Raw genomic sequence first — 11467 nt, forward strand, 5'->3', positions numbered from 1 at the left:
TGAAAAGCACTTGCATTAATACATTTGATGAATTCATTCAGGTGTTTTACCCCTGTACTGAACATCACTTTCTTCCTCGTTCTTTTTTTCTAGTTGTCTGGAGATGAACTTGATGTTTTGCATTGGTTTCTGTAGACAAATGTATTTTTTTTCCCTTTCAGTGATGCTTGCTTCAGCCCAGCTTTGGGTTTAATATTAACCCAACTGCAGAGGTAGAAAGAGTACCATTACATTAATGAAATTTAATTTTTTAATGAAAGTTAAAGCGCCAGTCTAAACATCTACTCAATTAAAAAGTAAAATTGTTTTAAAAAGTTACTTGGTTACATTTTAACAGCGCAAGAGAGGCAAAAAATTACACAAAGTTGGGTTGAAACATGCCAGCATTTTTAGAGTGTGCTTCTGAGTGTCGTATTCAACAACAGTAAAATATAGCCTTGCCTTGATTTGCATAATTATGTTCTTAAATCAATATCCATTCAACCAGTCCATGAACTTTGATCCCTGCGTATAAGAATCACTCAGAGATACTGTGATGATGATGATGGTGTGTGTGTGTGTGTGTGTGATAAAGGCTCTCATCTCATGCAGATGAGTAATTCCCTGTTACTCTTTCTTTCAGAGAGGTGATGAGGGACACACTTCAGCGGCTGCACTGCGCTAAACTCAGACGCAAGTTCTCCATCATCACAGACACAAAAAGGTGCGAGAACCGCGATCACGCAGCGCTCCCTGTGTGCTCTTTTCCTGAAGCTCCAGGAATGCATACATGATAGTTTGTTACTGATTCCAAATTACATAACAGAAATTGTAGTCAGTAAAGTAATCCATTACATTAGGTAATATAATCAGATTACTTTTGGATTACTTTTGACCTGTCTTGTTTTTCGCATTGATTTAAAAATGATTATCTTGTAACAAAACAATCAATTCCATTCATTGTAATTATCAACATGAAGTGCTTTAAAGGGATAGTTCACCCCAAAATTGTATCATTAATTATGCACCCTCATGTCCAAACCTGCTCAACATTCGGAACTCTAATTTTTGCACCTCGTTAATGCATCGTCATACTGTCTTGAAGAGAAGGAATCTGTGAATAAAGCTGTTATTTTTGTTTTCTTTGTGCACAAAAAGTATTCTCGTAGCTTTATAAACTCAAGGTTGAACCACTGATGACACATGGGCTATTTTAATGATGTCCTTACTGCCCTTCCGGGCCTTGGACGTGGAAGATCCTTGCTGTCTGTGGAGGGTCAGAGAGCTCTCGGAGTTCATCAGAAATATCATAATTTGTGTTTCGAAGATGAACGAAGGTATAACAGGTTTGGAACGACACGAGAGTGAGTAATTATTGACAGAATTTTCATTTTTGAGTGAACTGTCGCTTTAAAGATTACATTAAGTCAAGATTTCCCAAACTGGGGTTTGTGAAGGAACTACAGGGAGTCTATGAGTTTAATGAAAATGTAAAAAAAATAATATTTAAAGTCACTTTAAAATTAGGGTTAGGGTTAGGTTAAATAGATTTTATCGATTAACTCGATTGTGTAGTTTACATCGACTCTGTTTTCTTTTTAACATCTGCCGACGCTTCACTCAGACTCCTGTGGTTCTGAATGGGCTCAATCCTCCCCGTACAGACATGATGCTGAGTAAGAGAGATGTTTAGCCCTAGGAAATGAACAAAACCGTGGCAGCACAAGCACACCCGTGAAAAAGCAACCTACAGCAGTGTTACTCGTTGTGCGACTCGCCAAGCTTTACTTTTGTGGCTCGCATGGCAGTAAATAATACGATGATATGATCAAGCAGTCAATACAGATTTTTCATAAATGCATTTAAAACAAGCAGGGCTAGAACATGTTGTACTTGGTGAAATCACGCTCGTCCAGTGTTGGCACGGTTAGACAGTGTCTGCTCTATGTACAAATAATATACAGTACAGACCAAAAGTTTAGACACACCTTCTCATTCAAAGAGTTTTCTTTATTTTCATGACTATGAAAATTGTAGAGTCACACTGAAGGCATCAAGGGCTATTTGAGCAAGAAGGAAAGTGATGATGACCTGGCCTCCACAGTCACTGGACCTGAACCCAATCCAGATGGTTTAGTGGTGAGCTGGACCGCAGACAGAAGGCAAAAGGGCCAACAAGTGCTAAGCATCTCTCGGGGAACTCCTTCAAGACTGTTGAAGACCATTTCAGGTGACTACCTCTTGAAGCTCATCAAGAGAATGCCAAGAGTGTGCAAAGCAGTAATCAAAGCAAAAGAAGAACCTACAATATGACATATTTTCAGTTGTTTCACACTTGTTTTTATTATGTATATAATTCCACATGTGTTCATTCATAGTTTTGATGCCTTCAGTGTGAATCTACAATTGTCATAGTCATGAAAATAAAGAAAACTCTTTGAATGAGAAGGTGTGTCCAAACTTTTGGTCGGTACTGTATATATATATATATATACACATATAAAACTTAACCTAAACCAGCGGCCTTACAAGATGGGAATATAGACTAGAAAAGTTGGCGGAGTTGCCAGTTTGGCTGGTTAGATGCATGATTGGTGGTATATATAAATATATATATGGTATATATAAAAAAACTAATAAAAAATTAAATTCTTTCCAGCATTAAGATAATCCACTTATATATATATGTATATAAATCATCTTGTCCCAGTTACAGATTTGACTGGTAAATGATAAAGAATGATATCCCCTTTTGTATTGCATTTCATTTCAGGGATGACAGATTGATAAAAAGACTTGCTTTTTATGACTAGATGTAACTTTGCGGTAAAAGTGTCTCTCTGATTGTCTGCGCTATCAGTAAAGGCTCCCATGAAAAAAGATGTCTGACAGTCATATAAACATTTACAAACTGTATCCAGTATGATAAGAATATTACGTTACATGCTATGTTATGTAATATATTCACTCTTTACAATGGCAGGGCCTGCCATCTTGTCTTTTTGGCTTCTTGTTTCTGATTAAACTTTTAATATCAAATCCTAAAATGTAAAATCAAAACGATAATCACAAATCACGTTAAAACTAGTTTGGAACATTTTCTTTTTCATCTGAATTTTGTACGATTTTTAAATTGTAAATCAGATTTTGTTTAGGCCATATCACCCAGTCCTAATTAAAATAAATAACTGTAAAATCAATCAACGTAAAATACCTACTAAAAAAACTAAATATTTTATTTGTGTAACCGTAACTAACGTCAGAAAATCGTGAACATGCAAATGTGATACTTGCATGTTAAAATCTCAGGGGTTCTTCATATTATGTGAAAGAGAATCAGATGACAAAGTTTGTGAATTTGTGCCTTTTAATGTATTTGAAAGACAAAAGCCTTTCAAAGACAGAAATGTTGAAACCCTTTCTTAAACCTGTAATGATTTTTGTGAATGCATGGTCAAATGCTGTGTTCCCACCTCACTAATGAGATGGTTTGTATGTGAAGTTTTAATAATTTAGTTTTTGTTGTTTTATTAGTTTTGTTGTTTTTAAATGTCAATTTAGTTATTACATTTTATTTCAGTTTTAATTATTTTAGAACATCAAGATGAACTTTTTTTTTGTGAACTATATAACCCTTGTGTACAAAAAATAATCAGAATCTACAATATATGTATCTTTCAATATTGAAAGCAAGCAAGATAAGGGCTAATGATGGATTATATATATATATATATGTTGTCCATCATGCGCTGGAAGGTGGCAGGAGCCTCGTGCAGCCCGAAAGGAAGTGTCCGGTATGGTCAGTGTCCACTGGGGGTGCTAAAAGCCTTTCTGGGTTTGGCAGTGTCGGAGAGGGGTTACCTGCCAGGACCCTTTTGGGAGGTTGAGGGTAAATACGTAAAATCCATCCCAAGGTAGTCAGAATTAACATAAGTGAAGTTTCGGTACACAAAATGGCTACATTTGCTGAAATTACAGTAACTGATCTGATGAGTTCATTCAGAGAAGCATTCGACTGATTCAAACCACCAACATGAGCAAAAAATGAAAAAAAAGGAACGTGTTCATGTGAGTTGTTTGTGAATCTTTGCATTCAGACTGCAAAACTGCATTCAATTTCTTTTCTTTTTTTTATGCTGTGGCGCTGGAGATTAATCAAAGCAAGTGCTGTCATAAATGCAAAAAATCTAAACAAAATAGTGTTTAATTATTTAATTTCTGAGATAATGAGTGAATCAGAGAAAACACACATGCTTTTGTGCTCCGCTGCTGTTGGGAAACATTCCGTTTCCATGGCAACTTTGGAACAACAACAAGACACATCACTGAGTGATGACATCACAGAAAGGCAGAATAGTTGATTGATACTGAATGAAGCGCTGCGAATACAGACTGTAGCAACTCTTGTACAAACACATATTCAATCTGTACAGACAGAGTGCATCAGACACAGTTTAAACTCACATTGTCAGATACAGATTATTGATCTGTCAGTCTCCGAACACCACACAATGTCCACAGAGCTCAGAGAGGTGCTTCTGGAGGTTTACCTCAACGGTGCCTTCTACTGCAGGGAAAGTTACTGGGCATCAGATGATAAAGATGTGCAGCTGGAGTTTGAGATCACCAATGCCATCTATGACCTTCTCGGCTGCAGCGCATCTCAAGAGATAGATGTGCAGCTGGAGTTTGAGACGGACGATCACGTCTCAGTCGGTCACTGCAGTCCAGGAGAGATGCACATGGAGCTGGAGACTGATGAGAATCAGAACATCTCAGTCTGTGAAGTGAAAGACTTGCAGCTGGAGATGAACAGGAACGTCAGCGTCTCAGAGCTGAAGAAGCCTGCGCTGGTGTCTGAAGATCTGAGAGACCCAGCAGGACCTTCAGTGGAAGACAGCGGTGTTCAGGAGAACAGCCCGACAGGTGAAGACATATATTTATATGTCTTAATCATGTTTATTTGTGTGGTTAGAGATGTTTCTGATAGTGTATTATTATGTTGGCTAGAGAAAGACGTAATACTGTTTTCCTATTAATCGTCCACTTCTTCTGACACCCTCATTTTCCAAGAGTAACACCTCCTTGGGCTCTCAAGCTACAACCACCAAATTTGGCAGGGACCTTCCGGCTGACCTGAGTTTTGTTGCTGTGTCTTTTCTAATTGATCTGACTTATGGAATTACTGTAGCCCTCTTCCAAATGCTGCTCGAGTTCCATTTAGGGGGTGAAAACTTTTGCCCATAATGACTTGTTTAGAGTTTATCCACCAAACATGACACAGTTCTTCAGACTGGTCTGACAGATCATAGTGTATTTTTTTTCTTGTAATGTATCTATCTATCTAGCTAGCTAGCTATCTGCTAAACAACTGTCAGAGGACTTTTAATGTTTTTTAAAGGTCTAATTGGTTTTTGATTTGGTTTTGTAGCAGTCAGATGAGGTCTAATGTTATTTGAAGTTTCTTTCTGAATATCTTTGGATTTTGCTTTTTTTGAAAAACTTCTTCTTACAGTTTTGTCTAATTTCTCATGTTTACTCTAGTTAAATATGTTTCTAATGCCACACTGTTTTTCTTCTATTTTCAGAAACTACCAAAGCGATGAAGATTTAAAAAAAAGTTCATGGCTTCTTCGTGACCCAGAGAGTAGAATATGCTACAGTGTGGAACATAACAAAAAATAAATACCTTCTTGCAGAACGACAGACTGAAAAATGTTGGGGTCTCAGCAACAAAGTCCTCCAACTGTGCTCCACCAAGAGGATTGTGTAAAATATTGTGCACTGCTCAAAGAAAGACATGTCACTAATGTCTGGCCTAAGGTCTTCATTGGAGAAGAGTAAATCTGCCACACAACAGAACTGTCATGTATTCTGCATGGTACACACCCTCTTTAGTGAAAGACTAGCCCCTAGGCTGTTGTGTTCTTGTGCAGAGAGACATTAACAGACTGAGATGTGTTGAGGGATATATGAATCACTAACACCCTGAACAATGCGGCGCCCACAAAGAACCTGAACTACTTCTTGGGAACGTCTTATGTTGAAGACATAGGAAGAACAGTCTATACAGGGTCCAGATTTTACAGAGGCTTGAACATCAATTATTACAGCAGACGCTGTTCTGACACCAGCATGTACTTAATGCCAGCTGCAGAAGTCATTGACAAGGCCCTGGATAAACGAGCGAGTAAGAGATGACATACACACACACACACACTCCATTTCTCATCTATTTTCAGTCTGGGAATCAGGTTTTAGACTATCTTGTTGTTTTTTTTCTCCTCAGTTAAGGTGCTGTTTCTGATAATCTGCCATAACATGATGGTGAAGGAGGTCATTGATCACTCTATGAAGTCGAAACACATCAGGTCCTCCAAAGACTTCCAGAAGAAGCTGATGCCCCTTAACGCCGACCTTGTGATCAAGTGAAAACTAAAGCTGCAGTAAATAAAAACAGGCAGAACGATGAAAAAATGGCAGCTAGTTGAGCGCAAATATGAAAAAAATGTGCAAGGATAAAAAAACTGAGCACACACAAAAAAAAATACAAAAGGGCACAATACTGTACTAATTTGAAGGAATTTTTTTACATTAAAAAAAACATCTTACAGTGTAGATGAATAAGTGCACAGATAGAAACAAAATAGAGCACAGATAAAACGTTTTTATTTTTACGAAAAAAAAAAAAAAAAAAAACAGTTTAAAATCCTTTGCAGGTAGTTTATAAAATAAAATAAAAACATAAAATTTTATGAAGCAGCGTTGTCATTGCTCCTGATTTCTGAATTATGTTTATTTTTGCAATGTGGAAGTTATTTTCTGTGAATGTGCAAGACTTACAGTTTATTCACCGCTACTGTAAATAATGAAATAAGTCTGAACTGTTTTATCTATATCTCTTTTCTCCAGATGTTAAAGTTTACCTTCTGTTAAGTGTTTTCTTGATTTGAACTGAGAGCTTATAGTACTTGATGCACACGTCTAAGCAAATATTTGCTAAACAGGTTTAATCATATTTGTTTAGTATCATGAATTGTGTCTATCACCATGTTTGACGTCATGCACATGTGAACATCTAGACTTCTTTATTATTCCGCATTATTGCACTTCTCTACTGGAAATCTTGACGTTTCAAGTTCAGCCCTGCGGTAGTCCAGTTAATGAATCTATTTCAGACCGTTACAGTAACTTGTCATATGAAGTATTGTTATGATATCATTATGACTGTTTTGTGGAGAGTCTTAATTGTTGTTGTATGGAAAAGAGCTGTGTGACAAGTACTCTGAATTTACTTTAACCAAAGTTAACCATTGTTTTATTACAAATAAAACCAAAAACACCCTAACACTAACTTTCATTTAACAATGGTACCTGTAGTTAAATAGTGGTTATACAAAGTGGTTATCGTTCCACTAAAAAAACATGGTTACTATTGTACTATTTAACTACACTGAACAAAATGATCAATGCAACACTTTTCATTTTTCATGAGCTAGACTCAAAGATCTAAGACTTTTAGATCTAAGACAATTAGAGTGTCCTTTTATTGTGTTCAGCCAAAGACACACCTGTGCAATAATCATGCTGTCTTATCAGCATCTTGATATGTCACACCTGTGAGGTGGATGGATTATCTCGGAAAAGTAGAAGTGCTCACGAACACAGATTTAGACAGATTTGTGAACAATATTTGAGAGAAATATGCCTTTTGTGTACATAGAAAAAGTCTTAGAGCTTTGAGTCCAGCTCATTAAAAATGGGGGCAAAACAAAAGTGTTTATAATTTTGTTCAGTGTATAATAAAACCATGGTTACTATTGTATTATTTTACTATAATAAAACCATGGTTAATTTTCATAAGGTAATTTACTCATGAACATCATGCCTTTACAAACCTGTTTGAGGAAGAATAAATGGTGACAGAATCTCTTTTTTTTCTTTTTTCCCCTCACACTCTAGTCTGAACATGAAGACTTTCACTCAGGAACTCGGTGATTTCTTAAACTGCCCGTACAAACCCAACATGACCGAGCAGGAGCTAAACAGGTGCCTTCAGTTGTTCAGTTGTTGGTTAACAGGTTTTTAATTAGACGTGCCTCTTCTGTGAGCCTGGTGAGTTTCTCTTTATTTAGTTTGGCTCATTCTGCTTTAGTTCAGCAATCTGCTTCACCTTGCTGCTGCTTTCCCTCCAAAGTGATGTCACTTCCTGGAGGAAGATGGGTTACCATACTTGGCGAATGTCACGACTCTCACTTTCTTTATTAACTAAATCAGTTCAGGTCTTATCACCACTCGTGCACGTCATTGTGGTTCTGAGTATCTCAGAGTTCAAAAGAAATAATCTTATCATGTTTAATGGCATTATTAGAGAGCTGAATGCTTTGTGGGAAATGAGTCCTCATAAACATTTCATAAGAAACTGTATCTTTCTGTGTGTCTATGGCAGATTGAGTCTGCAGTTTCTCTGTAACGCCACAGGATCGTTATTCCACACTAAACGAAACACAGCCGTCAATCAGTCCATCCCATATGAGACCAGCGCAACACAAACATACACAATGAATGCAGCCATCCACAGCATGCTACCTGAGGTGTGTGTGTGTGTGTGTGTGTGTGTGTGTGGACACAACTCTGTATAATGACATGGGTATGACACAGGTATTACAAGGAGAGGGTGACTTATGAGAACATAACCCATGTCCCCATTTTTCAAAACACTTATAAATCATACAGAATGAGTTTTTTTGAGAAAGTAAAAATACACAAAGTTTCCTGTGAGGGTTAGGGTTAGGTGTAGGGTTGGTGAAGGGCGAGAGAATATACAGTTTGTACAGAATAAAAACCATTACACCTATGGGATGAACACACTTTACACAAAAACAAACGTGTGTGTGTGTGTGTGTGTGTGCAGGATTTCCCCTGGAGCGGTCGTCGTCTGGGTCGGTGTGCTGTAGTTGGCAGTGGTGGGATCCTGAAGAACAGCAGCTGTGGACGTGAGATTGACAGCGCAGACTTCGTCATACGGTACACACATCCCAGCATGCCTTGCTCCACAATGGCGATTTCAATGGACACGAAAACACATCTACAGTTTAGAAGATCAAAGAGACTTTGAACTTTTTCTATTAAAACTGATGAATTTAACTGATGGGAGTCCATGTTTTTCATGAAACAGCTTTGAGACCCTGGTCTGAGTAATTGAAACTGTTCGTGGCTGTAGTGTGTTTTAGTTTCACACATGGGCCGTCTCTTATCTGCTGAGGTGATGAATGAGCCGTCTTCACCCGGCTGGCTATCTGCTGCTGCTGTGCTACCATTGGATAATAAAGTATAAGATAAAGCAGTCTTAAGTGAACACTTAACTAGATTGTCTGATAAAACCGATGAAGGAGATACAGACGCCGACAGATTGGCACCATAAAATCGTCACACAGTCTCCAGGAAGTTCTATTTTGTGCTTTCAATTTTCAGGTTTAACTCAGCGTTACTTGTCATTCTTTATAATAATTTATGGCCCCATTATTTCACATTAATTAATGCATTAACTAACAAGAAGCAATACATTTGTTGCAGTTTTGTTCAGTTTTATTCATGATAGCTAATAATAATTGTGATACAACTTTTGATTTGAATAACATATTAGTAAATGAACTGAAATTAACAAAATATTTAGACATATTGTTATTTTTAATTGATGTAGTTAAATAGAACCATATTTTGAAACTCTATCAGAATTTTATATATTAGATTATTTATTGAAAATGTGATCTTTATATAAACACCAGCTTCAGATTCTCTTTCTAAAGAACACATTGACATGATAAATGTCAAGCCATATATGTTTAATATCATGCAGATTTTACTTGTAAAAGATGGAGTGGCACCTGTTTTGTAGAAAGATCAAGTCCTAGTTTTCTCTCTCTGTTTCAGGTTTAATTTGGCGTTGATTAATGACAGTGATGTTGGGCTGAAGACGGATCTGATAACCGTCAACCCCACTCAGATTCGGAGAGAGTCAGTGTCCACACACACACACACACACACACACACATACAGTCAAAATTAGAGAACAATCTATAAACAATTGATTTCTTCTGAAATATTGTTTATCTTCATACTCTGCAGGAACATTAGCTGTGGTTATGCCACTGTAATACTAACATGTTTGAGAAAATATAAATAAATACAGTTCTTTTTTTCTCAGTGCAGTCGTGTTTATTAGAAACTGTGTCTGTAGATTCAACAACATGGAGCAGAATCCGGATCCGCTGGTGGAGCGGGTCAGTGTGTACGGAAACGCATCCCTCGCGATTCCTGCCTTTGCCTACGCATTCTGCACTGGACTGTCCATCAGAACTCTCAAAGTCCTGCATCCAATCAGACCCCAGCAGCCGGTGGTGTTCTTCAGCCCCATTTACCTGCGGACACTGGACCGTTTATGGAAGGGGCGTGGCCTGAAGTCAGTCCGCCTCTCTTCTGGGTTTTTGCTAATTAACACAGCGCTGGAACTGTGTGAGGACGTGCACGTGTACGGATTCTGGCCATTCGACACTGATCTGCAGGACAATCCCATTCCGTACCATTATTACGACCAGTTGCGTCCGCACCCCTACATGCACAAAATGTCGGAGGAGTTTGTGCGGCTTCTGCAGCTCCACAGCCAGGGGGCGCTGACACTGCACCTGCAGCCCTGCTCCTCAGAGACACACTGACATCTGCACGGGCATATAACCTTATAAAGTGCCCTGTTTATATCTGCAACCATTGTAGATGTTATCAAGTGCACTCCATCCAGTGATGCACTGCGATATGTGTTATGAAATAAGCGGCTGCCAGGGCAAGAGTAAATTAAATGACTTTCTTTTTTTTTTCTTTTTTTTTTTGTATATGTGTGATATTTTATGTCAGTAGAAAAAGGTAACTATACAATATTATATATTTACTTAATCTATACATATCATCTTATTATTTCCATAGCTACCGGCCCTGGTGGTGGTTTTTGTTAAATGTGAGCCAAAATAATCACAATAAAATAAAAAAATACTTAAACTACTTCATTGCATTGAATTTTTTTAATACACGAGTTTCACAATTTCAAATCATCGTCAATCTCACGTCCACAACATCAAATCTTAGACAGTGTTCTAGGTTATTACATGCAGAGTTTTTAGGTATGATAATAGTAGAAATAGTGTAGTGTAGCGGCCCTAGTACTGAGCCTTGAGGTACTCCATACTGCACTTGTGATCGATATAATACCTAATGCTGAATGTAAGAATGAAAAGTGAACGTAAAGAGCTTGTGCAGTGAAAGTTGCATTCGTTAAGAAACTAGTGTTCATCAGCATAAACAACCAACAATATCCAATGATGCAAACTATTCGACTTTTTTTTTTTTATTGATGGTTTATAATGGAAAGTAGGTCTCCCATTTACCCGATTCATGTAATTTATAATTAATTATGATGGCAATAGCCTTTTTTTCT

The 11467-nt window shown here is 37.5% G+C and overlaps 1 protein-coding gene across 1 annotated transcript in view; it reads left to right on the forward strand.

The window, feature by feature from the left end:
- The window catches only part of st8sia7.1p (ST8 alpha-N-acetyl-neuraminide alpha-2,8-sialyltransferase 7.1, pseudogene), an 11684-nt gene extending 695 nt beyond the window's left edge, over window positions 1-10989 (forward strand). Inside the window, exons 2-7 of the mRNA XM_052541526.1 lie at window positions 623-703; window positions 7942-8028; window positions 8429-8573; window positions 8894-9006; window positions 9913-9996; window positions 10220-10989. Coding sequence (XP_052397486.1) covers window positions 623-703; window positions 7942-8028; window positions 8429-8573; window positions 8894-9006; window positions 9913-9996; window positions 10220-10694 — 985 coding nt within the window. The 3' untranslated portion in view covers window positions 10695-10989. The remainder of the gene's footprint in view (window positions 1-622; window positions 704-7941; window positions 8029-8428; window positions 8574-8893; window positions 9007-9912; window positions 9997-10219) is intronic.
- The last annotated feature ends 478 nt before the right edge of the window (window positions 10990-11467 follow it).

Source organism: Carassius gibelio, chromosome A23 (genome assembly GCF_023724105.1).
Source record: "Carassius gibelio isolate Cgi1373 ecotype wild population from Czech Republic chromosome A23, carGib1.2-hapl.c, whole genome shotgun sequence".
NCBI lineage: Eukaryota > Metazoa > Chordata > Actinopteri > Cypriniformes > Cyprinidae > Carassius > Carassius gibelio.